Source organism: Emydura macquarii, unplaced genomic scaffold (genome assembly GCF_026122565.2).
Source record: "Emydura macquarii macquarii isolate MOO-44397 ecotype Brisbane River unplaced genomic scaffold, CSIRO-AGI_Emac_v2 contig_295, whole genome shotgun sequence".
Taxonomy (NCBI): Eukaryota; Metazoa; Chordata; order Testudines; family Chelidae; genus Emydura; species Emydura macquarii.
This window is the reverse complement of record NW_027130432.1, coordinates 1955088-1972655: the sequence shown is the minus strand read 5'-3', so window position 1 is coordinate 1972655 and position 17568 is coordinate 1955088. Positions and strand designations below refer to the sequence as shown.

The 17568-nt window shown below is 37.7% G+C and overlaps 1 protein-coding gene across 1 annotated transcript in view; it reads right to left on the bottom strand.

The window, feature by feature from the left end:
- Nucleotides 1-17568, bottom strand: part of LONP2 (lon peptidase 2, peroxisomal) — an 84171-nt gene that overhangs the window by 12527 nt on the left and 54076 nt on the right. Inside the window, exon 12 of the mRNA XM_067550562.1 lies at nucleotides 7163-7305. Within this exon, the coding sequence (XP_067406663.1) occupies nucleotides 7163-7305 (143 nt within the window). The remainder of the gene's footprint in view (nucleotides 1-7162; nucleotides 7306-17568) is intronic.

Genomic DNA, 17568 nt, shown 5'->3' with positions numbered 1-17568 from the left:
ATTTTTTTAATATCTGCAGAGATAAGAAAAGGGAAGACATTCTCAGAATGTGAAGAGTTTTAGATGTGAAAAAAGAAAAAAATGAAGCTAGATATAAAAGCATTTTGCTTTCTAGATTTATATTGCTTTGCTGTGTCCATTTATTAGAACAGGACCCATTTTTGATGGCTTTGATTCTACAAATCCACATGTAGTGCACAGCACAAGTGTGACTGGATGCTAGATATGGACATGAATAAAATGAAGCATTTGGTGAAGTCAGTTCTCTTACCCTCTCTGCCAGAGCACCTTCCTCAAGTGCACTGGATTAAAAAAAACAGAGGGTTGTTGTAGGTAGACATGAGCCTAAGCATGATCATCATACTGGCAAGGTGCTCAGCTTTCTCTCTTTGACCTTCTTTTGCTCCTAAGTATAAGTAAGTTGGCTGTAGCAAATTAGCGATGGCTTTGGTACAGAATCAAATTCCTCCAAGAATCCTGATCTGCACATCACTTTTCATCTTACGTTTATTATGCACAGTATATGATCAAACTTGTACCTGATTATACTGTCAAAGTGCAAGGCATGAAAATGAGAAAACATTAATAGTGACAATAAATGCCGCAGTGTAAAAATGCTGAGGAGGGTAAGTAACTATGCTGAGTAAGAATCCATAAAATTAGAATGGCCCAATAAAGAATAAAACTTGAATTGAACGACTAACAAGTCAGTGCTAGTACTTTGGTGACGAAACATTGATCTTCACAGTCTTGACTACTGTGGCCGGATTTCTGTATACATGATGTTTCAAGCACTGAAGCAATGCACCTCTAAGACATCATTCTAGTTCTCTCTCTATTTATTTTACAGGCCGTATTTTGTAGGTCTTTGGATAGCAGAAGACTCTATCTTCTAAGCATCTTTTCTTAAGATTGCTTTAGCCAGTTTAGAAAGCATTTATAGGTTGAAAAGATTAAAAAAAGGGGGGTGGAGGAGAGGAAACATATGTTAAAGATTCCTTTAATATAGCAAAGCAGTAATGTTGTGGCTGTATCAGACCAGTAATTTATTCATTTTAAGGTACTCACACACTCAAGTTCAGAAGGGACCAATATGATCATCTAGTCTGACCTGCACAACGCAGGCTACAGAACCTCACCCATCCACTCCTGTAATAGACCTCTGACCGAGTTATTAAAGTCCTCAAATCATGGTTTAAAGACTTTAAGGAATAGAAAATTCACCAGCAAGTGAGCTGTGCCCCATGCTACAGAGGAAGGTGAAAAACCCCCAGAGCCTTTGCCAATCTGCCCTGGGGGAAAATTCCTTCCCGACGCCATCATGTGCCTGATAAATCCTAATATGCTGTATTAATGGAAGAATACACAACATCTTACATCGACATAAATTATATCACTCAGGAGATGTGAATTAAGTCAACATAATTTAATGCCCGGGTGGACAGAATTATGTCCACAGCAGAGCTTCTCGCACTGACACAGCTACCACTGCTCACAGGGGCTGGAGTAACCAGCTTAGAGCAGCTACCTTAGACTGCTAGTGTAGCCAGAGCCTCAGAAGTGTCTATTTTCTAAATAAATCCTTGGCCAAAAAAAAAAAAAAAAAAAAAAATTATTTTCACTCCTTGTTCTTTTTAACTTGAGTATATTCAAATAGGACTACAAACATGGACCAAAAGAAACTGGGTTTCTTTTTAATATGGCACAGAAAACTTTCAAAATCCACCCTTTTATGTCCAGAGAGTATTTTCCCTTTAGATTAAAAGCCCACAATTCCTGCCAAGACACAGGATCAAATATAAACAAACACCCTACTTTATATAATTTTTCATTAAACTCTAAGTTTTAATTCTTGACAGAGGGAACAAAAATAGGCAAAACTGTCTACAAGTCACCCTACCTCTAGAAAATGCATATTATTAACAGAATAACAACACTTAAAAGGTCATACATGATACATTTCCCCCATTCAAAAAGGAGCATATTACTTTGAGTTAATGAAAAGTAATTCTTTCCTTGTCATTGAACATTCCTTTTACAAGACGCATTAAACTAGCTGATGCCAGTATATTTAAGACCATCAGACACACATTTCCAGACTGTCTGATTTAGAAATTGAGTAAGTCAGCACAGTTGACAAATGCCCATTAAGTCACGGATCAATAATGCCAAGATCAGTAAGAAAGGTTATCGATGAACATTTTGTTATTACATTGTCGTTCTGGAGGCCCTCACATCTACGCCCCCTCCTATTCCTTCATGGTAAGCATTTTTACAATTTACTCCTTCATTTACCAATGGCCAAAAGACAGAAGCAGTTTTGCTCTAACTGGGGGAGACTCCCTTATCCTGCAAAAACCACCACATCAATGATGCGTTTTTCAGATAATGTCTCCTTTAAAAGTGCCCAGATACAGGCAAAGACCATCGGTTATTATTTTTATCTGCCATCTAATACATTATATAGATTTCTGCACCACTAATGAAGTGGGACTCTATACTTTCGTGGCACCCACGCTTTTCACTTCCAAGCACAATTGATGAGTATATTTCTGTGCTCAAGACCATTCTATCCTCACTCCTGTTATATTCACAAAAAAAAAAACTTACTAATTCTGCTGAGTTTTTAATTTGGTATTGAGAACGTTTCACTAGCTCACTGGAATTAAGAGAGGAAAGGAAATGAGCCACTGAGCTTGGGGCTAAAATCCAGGCGGTAATAGCAATGTTTTGTTTCAGAACTCCAGAAAGATAGAAAAAGTTATGAGAGTATGTTGTGCTAGGAGGCATCACAAGTCTGCCACAATTTAAACTACTGTTATGATTCTTCCAAAGCCTCTTCCATCATTAGCCAACTTTGACATCCTAGGAAACGTAAGTTTTGTTCTTTAAGGTAACCTGCCAAGATTATTGTTTGTTGAAAATTAACCTTACAGTTAAGACTGAGGTTTAGATCCACAAAGGGACTTAAACACTGCAGTGCCTAACCCTTCGATACCACACCATCCAGTGGAATCCATAGCCCCAAGTTAGACATCTAGACTCCCTATAACACACATGAAGGGAATTAGGTGCCTAAGAATGAGATCCAGAAAAGCCAGACTGCTGAGCAGGGAGCTGCCTAACCTAGCTAAGAGGCAATGATGGATCCTTCACCCTGACTCTCTCAGGAAGCTCTGCTGCTAAATATAGGCCTGAAGGAAGTTCTTATCTCCGCTTGGGATACTCAGATGTGAACCATCTCCTGGAGTTACCAACTTGTGCTTTTTTTTTTTTTTTTTGGGGGGGGGGGGGGGGATTGAGGGGACAACAGCCTCCATTATAACCTTTAGCCCAGTAGTCAGGGACCTCACCTGTGAGGTGGGAGACCTGCGTTAGGTGAGTGCCCTAACCACTGGGATATGGGATATCTGGTGTGGGTTTCTCTCAATCTATTGAAGCTGTTCCATGATGTATAAATAATTAATTAGTCACTGGGCCACAGAAAGAGTGAGAGAGAATGACTAAGTCCAGCCGGTAGGGCACTCACCTGAGAGGTGGGAAACCTAAGTTCAAATGCCGTCTGTACATCAGGAAGAGAACCCAAGTCTCCTACATCTCAAGATTATAAAGGAGGCTTCCTTCTCTCATCCCCACCCAAAAAAACCTCCCCTGAGCTGTTTTGTGTGAGTTTAGACAGCTTCTAGGCATGCCTACCAAATGGAGCCCCACAGGTGAGATAGGTGGGGCGATGCCATCAAAGGGATCCCCCGGGGCTTAGGCATGAGATAAGTGCCCAGATGCCTAGACTGAAGCAGTTGTGCATTGGCATGAACATAGGCACCTCAAGGACTTTAATGGTTGAAATCAGGTGCCTACAGGGATAAGCACCAGCTGAGCAAGACTTTTGAGGAGCTCAGTGGCACCTAAGTGTTGGACATAGATGCTCAACTCTTTTAGAGGAACTATCCTTCTGTCCATTTTTATTGGGAGACCTCAGCAAAAAATTATAGGAGTAATTTATTAAAAAGTTCTCATTCCACGGTATTCCCTTAGGGAAAGCAGATCAATCCAATCACTTTAAGTGTTCAATTCCTCTTTGCTTGATCCACTACAACTAAGTACTAGCATGACAATCATCTTCATTGTGTCTTGATTTCAGCTAATTATATATGGCAGAATGTAGATCATAGGCTCTCAAAGCTAGATATTGAGAGAAACAAGACTCTCTGCAGGTTGCAAAAAAGAAAAACAAGTGGAATCCATCCTTCTTTGGGATGAGGGCTACACTTTTCATTAGAAAGAGAATCACTGGGCCATTTGAGAAAGTTCATTAGAAAGAGAATTTAATTGAGGAAATTCATTAGAAAAGAGTCACAGGGTCATCTTAGGAATCAAACACACACACACAAATTCACATGACCAAAAGTATTTATTTTGAAATATTCTGGAATCCATGTAATAGTTATGTATCACAAGATAGTTACACAATTACCAGCCAATGCAATTTGTTATCTGGAAGCTGATCACCCTTAGTTATGCCTCCCATCAGTTAGTTATGGAAACAGTAACTGATATATTTATTGCTCAGGGATAATTTGACTAGCACAACATATTTCAAGTAACAGATATGAGAGAAATTTCAAGGTGTTTAGGGACTTAAAGCTTTGCCTGGATTCATCTATTCCTATAAATGCCATTTGGTTTGTCTCCCTGACTTCCAAGTATGTAAAAAATGTTTACATATTTGAGGCACAGACCAAAAGTTTTAGCCAGCCTTTGTTTTGCTAATATGAGGCCAGTGGATTCAGGCAATGTGTACATGTACAAGCTCTGCAACTATATATGCAAAATAATAACTACATATACAGAGGCAGAATTCACCCAAATTTGCACATGAAAATTGGATGAGTGCACATGCAAAGAGTGGCACTTGCACATTTGTCCATGTAGCATTAGGAACAAGGTTTAAGCTTGACATGTAATATTTATCCCTGAAAAACTTCAGAACTGTTAAAATATTTGGGAAAATGTGACAAATTAGCAAAAATAGTACACAAAAAGGTGCATTCCTGTTCCAAGTTGAACAACCTATTCTAGAACTGGTTCCAAACTGAGATAACTGATAATTGAGATAACTGATGAAAGTCATAAATCAAAATGCTGGGATTTTTTGTCTGTAACCTGAATAAAGAATACAAAGAAATGTGACCATTTCAAAAGGATTCAAGAACTACTCCTCTTCTTGACTGGAAAATGGTGTGTAGCTAGCTATGTGTGTGGGTGTAATGAACTTTTGTTGGGATTTAAGAAGAGAATCCTTGTTGACACTGCAGTATTTAGAGCCATCATTTAGTTTTATCCCCAAATTTTTTACTATGAAATCTCCCCTAGCAACAGTGTTGACTTGTCCAATCAGAGATCAACAAATTGTGTAGATCAGAGCTTCGCCTAGGTTTTGAATTCCTTGAATATTTAAATCCATAGGTTACTGTGATAGCTTTAGACAAATCTGCACTTAAAATATTAAAAATTCAAGTAATTCCCAGATGATCCCTTCAGATTCTACCCTTAAAACCAAATTTTCCGTGGCCAAAGTAAATTTGTATAATTGAGAAAATGATATAAAATGTTATTTCCTTGAAATGCACTTTCTGTATTTCACTAACTTGTTTCCAAACACAACAGACTCCAAGGAAAGACTGCATAAGCAATTCCTGTAAAAGCTGTAGACAGTATTACAAATAATGTGATAGCAACTTGCAATTAAACACAGTCATATCAACACTAGGGGAAAGATTTAAAAGGCACCATCTTAAATCAAACTCTCTCTCAATTTGTAATCTGCCCAAATTCTGCTGTTGGGATTAGCAGGAGGTTTCTGCAGGACTGAAATGAAAGGATGGAGGCTGCAGAAAAATCAAAATCATTTGCCTAGCAAGCAAGTTCCTCTACTTCTTACCTCCCAATGTGCAAGTGCAGAGGCCAAAATTGCTAATGTGAGCTTATTCCACCAAAGACCAATTTACATTATTACCCCATGCTTCACTATGAGTTCTCCTCCCTTCCCTGCCTCCAATTCCCTCAGCTTCCCCTGCTCCTATCAATCATTTTTTCATCATCCTTTCTGACACAATTCCATTGTTCCTGCCTCTTTACCAATCTCATTTCCCTTTCTCTCCATTACCACCAATCTCTTCATCCCTGACAGGTTTATACTCCAAGCATCCCCTCAGCCAGATCCCAAACAATTAACTCATTTTCCTCCCCAGTCTATGCATCCCCAGATGCCTCTTTCCTCTCCAAACTCCTTTACAGTCTGGCCCTCCCATCCCAGTGAGAGGGAACTTCAGGGACAAGCTATTAGAAGCAAGCATTTATCATCCCATTAGTCTTCTCTTCACTTTTATTACTTATTGGTTCATTGCTCCCTTCTCCAGAAATAAGGAAACAAATATGGCTCTCTTCATCAGCAACTGTTTTGCTCTCCTGTGGTACTAGACATTGACTTATGGAGTACTACAGCCACCATTTGCCGCTCAGTAAGTTCACCTGGATCCAAGGTGAGGCACAGAATAACTGTAGTACAAGAAGCCAACAGAGAATCTGAAGATAGGGAGTCTAACTTAAGGAATGGTAGTTGGTTCCTATAACAAAGAGCAAAGTACCACCTGTGGGAAGGAAGTAACAGGAGGACTAAAGGCATGCCCTTTCAGAGACGGGCAAAGGAGACTAAAGTTGGGATGGGGCTGTAGTGTCAAACACAGTTTTTGGTAGCAAGTGGTATAAAGTGAAGTGGTTGGTTTTATATCTAAAAAATCTTATTTTAATTAGGTTTTGGGTTTAGCTGTTAGGGTCTGTGCTTAGGAGACAGGATTCCTGGGTTCCACTTTTGTCTTTTTGTCTAAGGCAAATAAAAATAAATTTATAAGCACTACCAAACAATATACTTTTCAATTTTTTTATCTAAAGAAATTTAATCTTGTTGCATGCAGTCCAGATGAAAAGATGCTTAGGGAGAAGGGTCGCCAAAGGGAGGAAACACAGTTCTAACAAAAATACATTAAAAAATAAAAAACACATCCTGCACAAAATCAGTCACCAGTAATGGAACGACTAATCACAATGGACAAAAATATAAAGTGAAAAGTGAGAAGTAACCAAAGAAAAATTAAAGACTTACCTCCATTTCATACATAGGTGGCCCCAGAATATCTTTTAAGGCATGAAAATCAATTAATATCGGCATTTCAGGTGGCAGAGCCAGATCGGGTGTGTCACTGATGGATTCAGTTTTTGCATCTTCTGTGGCATGCTCTCTGCTGTCTAAGAAAAGAAATTCCCCTTAGGACTTGTAGTAGTATTTCTTAAACACTAACTCTCAGATAAAATTCTTTTATTACCACAGAGGAAAACAAACACTCAAAAGATCAGAATCATTAAAAGTAGTTTATAAATAAACCTAAAACATTTAAGTCTTTGAAAAATATCCACTCATCAGATAAGAAAATACTCAAGATAAGATTATGTGCTATCCAATTTTACTATTATGCTTAAATAGCCAAGTATTTTAGTGGAACAGAAGAGATGTCAATTCAGAGATGAGGATGGGAGAGAAGTGGTAATGTTGACCTATAAATTATTTCTTAAAACTAGGTTATTTAAAATAGTAAGTCATTTAGTTATTGCATCCACAGAACAAAAGGCAGTTTTGTTTTGGGTTTATATTCTCCCTCAGAGACATGCGTACACATTATTTGTAAGGTATAATCATATTTAGTGTACCATTATGTGGAAACAGTTGCTCTGAATATGGAAATAACAGTTATAGTTATGTCTCTTGCTAGTATTTTGTAAACATGGTCAATATTGCACAGTATTGCACTCTTTTTGCAAGGGGCCAAGGACTTGAATTGGCAACACTCAAAACAAGTTCTGTAAAATGAAGCAACAGTACTTCGGCCAAGTTCGTATCAGACATTGTTTTGCTGTATGCCTGCAATTAGCTATGATTATCTTGCTTTTATGTTCAGCTGTAATTAGTAATACAAGGATGTAAACAACTAGGGGAGATTTGGGGATTCCATTAACAAACACACACTGAGTGCAGAACAGAAGCTCGTTATCTCATTTTAAATCTTTAAAATTTTTATTGTTATGTTATAAAACTACTCATTAAAGTGATATTCAACAGATTTAAAGAAAAAAAACAAAGTTCCAGCATGCCCCCTGCCCAAATTAAAAAAAGTTGTCTATATCCCTGTAATAGCAAAAAAAGACAAAGTTTGCTGTTCAATAGCTCTGCTTCCCTCACCTCAATCCACAGATTCCATTCCTATTTTCCAAGCAGTATGTCCTGTCAATCACTGTTGGGGGTGGCAGAGAATGGAAAAGAAAAAAGCCACCTGTCTGGAATGCAAATATGTCTCATTGTGGCTCATCAGATCCTGACATGCTGGATTTCACATTACAGACACTCAGAGGGATGCAGTAACCCAGTCCAATAAAACTCACCTTTCTCACTCAAAGAATACTCTAATTTCTTCAGATTCTCTCTCAGATGGCTGTTTTAGGCTACTTAACCCTCCATACATAAAATCCACTTCCCTAGTTTGTAGAGTGGCTAGTTGGGCCCACACTGAGCAAAACTGAAGTCAATAGGAAAAATCTCCAAATGATTTCAATGAGACCATGACTTGGTACAGTTGCTTTGTCTTGAAAGGTTATCCCTGCACTGGGGTACTGTACTATTAAAATGAGTGCCTCTATTTGTTTGCTGGATGTGATGTCTTTCAAAAACTAACAATACCATAATGAAATTCTACTCAAAAGATAGATCACTTCCAGATAGATTCTTATAGAAATATTTGTGTGTGCTTATGTGCCTTACAGGGCTATGTCATCCAAATAGCCTGACCCTTAGGCCTGGTCTACACCTAAAATTTAGGTCAACCTAGTTACATTGCCCAGGGCTGTGAAAAATTTCAAGACCTGGGCAACATATTTAGGTCGACCTAACCCTCACTGCAGATGCAGCTAGATCTTAGCTATTGACTCTCAAAGGGGTGGATTTATTATAGCAACAGATAAGTCCCGTCCATCACTTTAGTGTCTACCCTGCAGCGGTGCCACTGTAACATTTGTAGTGTAGACATACCCTTATAAACAAAATACTTGAGGGCCACAAAAGAGGATGATCCAGTGGTTTGGGTGCTAGCCTGACATTCAGGAAACCTGGCTTCAATTCCTTGCTCAACCTACAGGCTTCCTCTGTGATCCTAGGTAAGTCGCTCCGTCTCTCTGTGCCTCAGTTCCCCATACATAAAATGGGGATAAAATGACTTCCCTACCTCACATGGGTGAAGATTAAGAATTGCTCAGATACCATAATAATGGTGGCTGTAAAAACGTATCTTTGATAGAGAGCTTCAAAGCTCTCTTAACCTAGTCTGTTTGTGTAGGTATAACCTTTTGCACACTTGTGACCCAAAGAACCCCTCAGTGACAATTGGCAAGAGGGTTACAGGGATATCCTGATTCTAATGTGTACATTCTAGTTCACCAAAGAATGTGATGTAAGGTCTTAAATGAAAGCCAGTGTCATGGGTCATTGTTATTGTTCTGAAATGTATGTATGGATACTACAAAAGGAGTTAAATATGTATACCAACAATATGTTCTTAGTTTCTGTATCACAGCAAAGGTGGAGAAACAGGTTTCCTGTCAGATAGGGGATGTTTATTCACTTCTCTCTCTGCTGGATATGAGGAGAAGCCAAGGAAGATATGCCCTTATCCTGCACTTCGGAAGTAAACAAGCAGCATGTTTACATTCACGAAAATAAGATCTCAACCAGCCTTGGTTGCTAACACCACAGAAGATATTTGGGGTGAGAATCTTCTGTAGACAGGAGGTTTAGCCCGATTAGTCTCTAGAACATGTTCTGATTTTGTTTCCATTATCTTTACTCACTATCTCTTGAATCTTGGATAATAAACATTGTTATTTTCAATATAAATACATCTCAGTGCTGTGGTAACAAGTTGCTGATGCTGAGCTGAATCATACAAGCTAGTGTGTACACTGTTGTGTACACTGGTGTGACAGCAGACCTGGTATATCTATAAGCATTCCATGGATAAGGGAATGGACACTACAGGGAAAGGCTTCAAAAGGGCTTGAGAACTGGGTACACCTATTCTTAATCTGAAAGGCAACATTAGGGCTGGCACTGCCCAGAGGAGAGTGCTTGGGTGGCTAACACACTGGTGGTGTCAGGTGGCTGACATCCAGTTAAACACGAGCAAGTCTTCCTCTGCTGAAGACAAGAGGATAACAAGGTGACTCAGAGTCCTCGGTACCCGATATCTTTGATAGATAGTTACAAAGCTCTCTTAACCTAGACTATTTCTGCATGCATACTTTTTTTTACACACTGCTGCTTGGCTGAATAAGCTGAAGAATTTAAACATAGCAAGTGCCATTTGTTCCTTATTTGTGCTCAGCTTCCATGTGCACTTGCATATAGTGTACTGAGGAAGATAATGTAAGTGGGATTCAGCTCCATGTGGCATTTGATCCAGATGCAGAAGACTGATAACCATTCCCTTTAGAGCACTATGCAGATCTCAGTGGAACATTTATCAGAGAATTAAAAAATATCGGAAATAACCAGATGTTTCCATGGCAGTGTGTATGAATGTTATCATGTGTGTGTATTGTGATAGTGCCTAGATGCCCTATGGCCCTTAATGTGCTAGGCACTGTACACATAAACATAATGATGATGTGCTACCCCAAAGATCTAAGAACAAATAATCTAGGAACAAGCTAATAAAATCTACAAATTATTTACAGAGTAATTCCTTATTACCACATGATGTAAGGGATTCCAAATGGGAAACTTCCCTCTCCCCACCATACTATTTTAGAAAATCAACTTCTGCTGCTGCTTCAAGAGAAGAATAATTCACATAGCCTCTTTTTCTTTGAAACTTCTTCCCTCTCCAATTCAAGTGGAGTGTTCTTACATTCAGCGTGAGAGATCTACTTTCCTCCCATACTAGTGGAGGCATATAATTTCTATAAATATTAATAAAAGATACGTATGAATAGCCTTTCCACACCAACACTTTCCAATAAATGAATTCATCTATTTAAGTTCTCTTTCATACAGGAAACCCTTGGTATCAGTGTGGAATAGAATAAGACATTAAGTCTACATTTCATAATGCACATTAATAACAAACTGCCTTTTTATTAGCACTCTGAGGTACCTAGCCCCCTACAAAAAACTAAGTTACAGTTAAGGTTGCTTTAATGCTTTTCTTAACAATGCAAACAATAAAAATCAAGGAAGTCATTTGTTAAATCACCATTAACCACATCAACCTTACTTCACATGTGTTAACTCCAAAGGAACTTCTAATTTCCACAACAAACTTTTCACATTCAGCATACAACCATCAGTTCCTCCAAGACATCTCCTCAGTCTGGTGACCCTTATACATTACTTTATATCATATGTTGAACTGGAATTTCTGCAAAGGTGGTATGCAAAGGAAAGCACAATGGGGTAGAATGGCTATGAAAAGAGCAGAAGCAACAATAGGAGAAGCAGGGGCCAAACATTATGCTTCTCTGACCCCCCAAGCCTCTCTACACAAGCAACATATGTTTGAGTCTGCATCAGTTTTGACATGACAGAACTAAGGCTACATCTACACTACGAGCTAGGGATGTGATTCCCAGCTTGTGTTCACATGATCACAATAGTTCTTATCAAGCTAGCACAAGTATAAATAATAGTGTACTGCGATAGCACAGGCAGTGGCGGCACAGCTTAGCAATGCTGAATGTAAACCTGCCCGAAACTGGTGGGTATGCACTCACCAGAGCCACTGCCCATGCAACCACAGCTACACTAGTATTTATACACACACTAGCTCAAAAGCTAGTGGGAGTACGTGTACACAAGCTGGGAATCACACCTATAGCTTGTAGTGTATACGTACCCAAAGAAGCCACCATGGCACACTATGTGCTTCTCTAGCAACTTGCCTGGAAATGACAGTGGAAGATTAGTGCTATCAACTTTCATTAACTCTGTGCCTTCAAGGTACGAACCATCTTTTGTAGCAGATGTACAATGTTGGATTTTTTTTTAAAGGGAATAATATTCAGGGAGCATAAGCACAGCTTGTTTTTGTCCCAAAGCCAACGTATTTTAGTCAAAGATTTTTTTCCCCAAGCAAATATGATTTCCACATGAGTATTTCTGCCTCTTTTTACTCTACCTAGTTCTCTGTATACAGCTGAGGCATACACAGAGGCTTCTTGTAAATGAATCAGTAGTTAATTGTTGAGGCCATCTGCCTTATTAAAAATAAGATTCTCTTTTCTTTGTGCTTAAATAACCTAATTGAGTAAGCCCTGTTCTACATTCTGTAAAATAATAGAAGGCACTCAGGACTTCCCCAATCTTCTACACAATTAACTTCAACTCTGACCTTTTCTTATATATTATTACAATTCAACTATATGTTCCAAAGCCTAATTATAACCAACACTAATTTTTTTACTCCAAAGATCATACTTTCTCACTTCCATGTCTTAACAAATAAGTGGGTGCTGAATATGAGGAATCTACAAAGTACCAAATAATCAGATTTGCATTCATTATAAACATATGCATGGGCACACAAAGGCACAGCCATAAATCATAATGTAGGTTACATGACACTAACTGTTGTTTGCAGTATTTTTGTAGATATGTTGGTTTCAGGATATGAAAGAGACAAGGCATGTGAGATATCTTTTATTAGACCAACTTCTGTTGGTGAAGCAAGCTTTCAAGCTCCACAGAGCTCTTATTCAGGTCTGGGTAGCTGGTCTTGACTCACTAATCTGTCTAGAAAAAATTACTCATCAACTATTTAACATTATTAGATTCAATGTGAAAGAATAAACTCAAAATTTTCAATTTTCGGTGGGCAGTTTTGGGAGGGGAAAAGGGGAGGAGGGGGGGGGAGAAAGAATCTAGCTTGTTTAAATTTAGCCTTAAGTTAAAGGACTAAAAAGTAAATACATACATAAAATGAAAGGACATATTGAAAGAAGTGCCAAAGCCACTTCAGGAACTTCCAACTTTGTACTGGAATTATGTTTTCTGTTCTTCTATCAAGACATTATTTCAAAAATAAGAATTATAATATTTAATCATTTTAACAATTTACAACAAGCTCAATCAAAAGAAGCAGCCTGTTTTAGATTCAAACATACTCACAAAGGAAACTAGAGTTGCTCTTCCAAAGCCAGCCAAGAAAAGCAAATATTTTGTTTATGATACTTAATGGTTCAAGTTTAATATCTGACTCCAAATTATAAATCCTTCATTTTACAGTACTGTCTTAACTAAGAAATACAATGCTAGACACAGCCAATTCAGAGTTTTAATGTGCAGAAAAAATATTTAAAATCGTTGTATACAGGTGACTGTATATGCTTTAAGTTAATATTAAACATTCCCATAAGAATTAAAGGAATCACAGGGATTTTAATTTTCAAAACTGCAGCTTTCTTTTAGGAATACTATGAAAGTGAATAAGCAGAAGTTCTGTACAGTTTTTTCATACTTGTACCAATAATTTCTGTCTTCTGGTAAACCCAATGCTTGCTTCCAAGCAACGAACATCAGCTAACCAGATTGTTTCACATACAGAGATTTCTGGTTATGTCTATTGACCAGAAGTGAGATGGAAAACAATGAAAACTTGAAAATAAAATTAAAACAATATTTAATGTATCACATGCTGCTTTAGTGCACTGCTACAAAAGAAGGACCAAGACATTTTTAAAAAATCAGCATAAAAACAAAGGGTTTTTGTCCTTAAATGCAAGAAGGGGGAAATGGCACATTCGCTTCTTCTTAACTAATTTACAATATCACCTGCAAGGGCCCCACAACATGAGACCATAGACCTGGTATTTCCTACACCCCTCCAAATTAAGAAGGAAATCCACAGAACTGCTTTTTGGTGGCAGTTAGAAGATGGTGTTGGTTCTTATCTTCCGCAACCTATGGAGAATTCTGTGGGAAAGCTGTTTAGCACCAGTGTCTTTCACAATATTATTCTAAGACAGCATTCTACTGTACACAGAGAAGGCACAAGAAATGTATTTAACAAAACAAACACTGCTATTATTGGAGCCATGCAGTTATTATTCAAGTTTTTTACGCAAAATATTCAATTATCCTCAAGAAATTTATGAGGGGATATTAGAAAAATCTCAAGAGATATTTAGGTCCAGGAAAGTGAGCTGCTTCATAGTTTTCCACGTCTGGTCCTAAGTCATTAAATATGTTTGGCCAGTACAAGAACATAAGCAATTTCCACACAGAAAAAGCATTTCTGGATATAGCCAGCAGAGCTGTTTTATTTCCACAGTCCCCCCACTGCCCCAAATTAATAGGGTAATATAAACACTCATGAAGGGTACTATCATTCATTGCTTTTTTCTCCAGCTCTTTTCAGTCCCATGGGGTTTTCAGGAATACCCTAGAGAAGTACTTTTTCTTAAGCTTACCTATTGCAGGGTTGAAGGTCTAAATTCATCTCACAGTTACACCAGTACAGACCTAGAGAAACTCTTGTGATTTCAGTCATGCTACAACTTCAGGTTTTCACTGGTGTAACACAGCAGAATTTGGGTCATAAATCTATTCCTTCTAAAGCAATCTTCTTCCAGTGAGTGATGTCCAGATCTGACAGATAGTCTGAGTTACCCAATACAGAGTTTTCTTTTGTCCAGCATTTTATTCTGAAGTTTAAAAACTATATAATCAGATGTCAATCCATCAATGCTCTTCTTTTCTTTTAATGGCCCAATCCTGAAACTTGCACAATTAGTCCTCAATCCTGCAAACACACATATGCTTAACTTTAAGCATGTGAGTAGTTCTGCTGTCTCAAAGTTAAACACATGTAAACATTTGCAGGATCAGGGCCCTGGGCCTTTCTCAATTAACTTCAATGGGAGTACGTTCATGTGAAGAAGGGCTAGTTGCAGGATCAGCCCTCAGGTTTACATAATATTTTTAAAAGTTGTACATGAACATCTGATAGCAGAAAGTGGCTCAGAAACAATAAAATATTTCAGTTTGTTTTACAATTATTTGTTTAAGGATATTCCGATCTTGGTATCATGCTTTATACACCACCCAAAACATTTTTTGTTTTGATGTTGTCATGTCAGAAAGTATTGACAAACAAAATAAAATATTAAGTGACAAATAGCTTGTATATATAACCAACTTCCAACTTTTTTGACAGCATCTGCACTACTCTGGCCTACCAAAACAAAACCCAAGAGATCTGGGAAGCAAGCCAAGCATTACATTTTGCTAAGATTCCTTAAGTATATTAACCACAGTGCAACTTTATTCAAAACTTACAAGTGCCTTCAGTCAATACCACCTTGGGATCTACGCTCATCAGACTGCATGAGCCAGCTCCCCAGCACAGTGTAAAAGGAGGCTTTGTGCTGCTTGTACTGCTGTTTTTTTGGTACGGGATGTAAAACAGAGGCTCTCATGGCTTTTTGCAAGAAAAGGGATGTCAGCCCAGGTGTTCTGAGATCCTATACACACTAAAACAACCATGTTTAATAATGCTTGGGATCCAAACATTTAATACCCAGGTTAAGAAAACCACATGTTTTTAGCCCTTTCTTGGATTCCCATCTCCTAACACTGAATTTGTTAATGTAGAGGCTATAGCCCCTTACATATGTATTTTACCAGTGTTTGGCAACAGTGTGTTTTTTTTATACATGTAAAATCAATTAGTAGTTTAGAAAAAATTTTAGGTGACAATGGTAATGATGGTGGTACACTGCGTATTCATTAAAAGTTTCATTAATTAAATTAAATCAAAGCAGATTACATCATCATGCAAAAAAAAATCCAAACTCAGGCTGGGAGCAAAAGTTCAAACATAATATAATAAAAACTTTATTATACAATTACCAATATTACTACTAATTTTGTTTAACTGATGTTAAGGGAATGTATGTTCACTTGACAGCCTGAATGAAAAATCAAAACAAAAACATAATACAGATAGTATATATTTTTAAAATTAATGACATGCTGAAGAAAATACAGCTGGGTATAAATACATTACTAGTACAAAATAAACCCCATATTTTAAAGGTGAGTGTACCATTCTGTAAATGTCTCTAGATTACAAAGATTAATTATATGTCCCACCTGCCTTCTAGATTCCCTTTCATTATTCTGTATTGCCTGCTGCCACTTTAGACCCCACAAACACAACTGTTCACAGCTCAGTGCTTTTGAACCTGCTCCAAATTGTGCGTCAATCAAAAATACTAGAGTTTCACCCTGTTTGAAGTACATAGCTTGCAATTACTTTTCTAGATAGCAGGAGTTGCAAGACCAGCACTAATTTCACATTGTAAATAACTCTGTTACTGGATTACTTGAACTTTCTAATACAGCTCCTTTTTGTTCAGCATTCTAATAGTAAATAATTAAGAATATGAAGAATTGTGCTATTAAGCTACATTTTAACTGTTTCATTAGAAGCAGTGATAATCAGAGTCCAGAAACCACAAGGGGAAAACAGAAAGATTAAATCCTCCCAAAAATAAGCAGTTAAATCAACTGATAGCATACTATGTTATTTTATTGTAAGAATATATGGAGTAAGATCTTTTATGAAGGCCTGTAATACAATGAACTTAATAATCATTATGCGATATGTGTACAGGTTATTGTTGTGAAGATTATGTATGCATATATGGAAAATTGTAACTGCAGTCAGTTTTACACAAACTGTAAATAAAGCCTGAGGCTATGCTTATTTTCTGTGTAACTTGTATATGTTTGATTTCCCCCTACTATTTCATCTTTGAATCTGTGGATTTTCTATTAAATAAACTTTCTGTTTATTTTTATCACAAGCAGGTCTCTGGTGTGCAAACCATGTGGAGTGTGAATGCCAAAGTGGGCTGATAACTGGGGGGCTGGTTTCAAGCCTTCCAGGGCGATGAACCAAATGGAAACGATATTAGTATTTGGCAGTTAAGAATTCAGGGAGGACATATTTGGCAAGATGTGGAACTGGAAAGGATATTGGGGTCACCCTGCAAAGAGTACCTAGGCTAGTGAGAACCAGGGTTAGGCCTTATGCTTGTGGGAAGGCATCTGGTGTCAGGGAATTGGAACCATAGCTGCACAGAATAAAGGTCCCCAAAGTTACAGGGCAACTGGTGACAGAATCCCTTATTGGTCTGAGTGGACCCCAAAACATCACAGAAGCCTTAAAAAAGAATGGAATGTTTTTCTTTTATCCAGCAATTACGAGAATCCTTTCAAACACATTAAAATGATTTATAGGACAATCTTTCAATTTAATGAGACTTAAAAATATGCCATATGTAAACCCAAGACAATATTCTACTTCAGAAAAGTTTTCAAACTGGAACAAATAAAGTTAAGATAGACAAGATACTTTGCTTCTGATTACCTGTATTTCTGTTTTTAGTGAGTTAGTGTAGATAGAT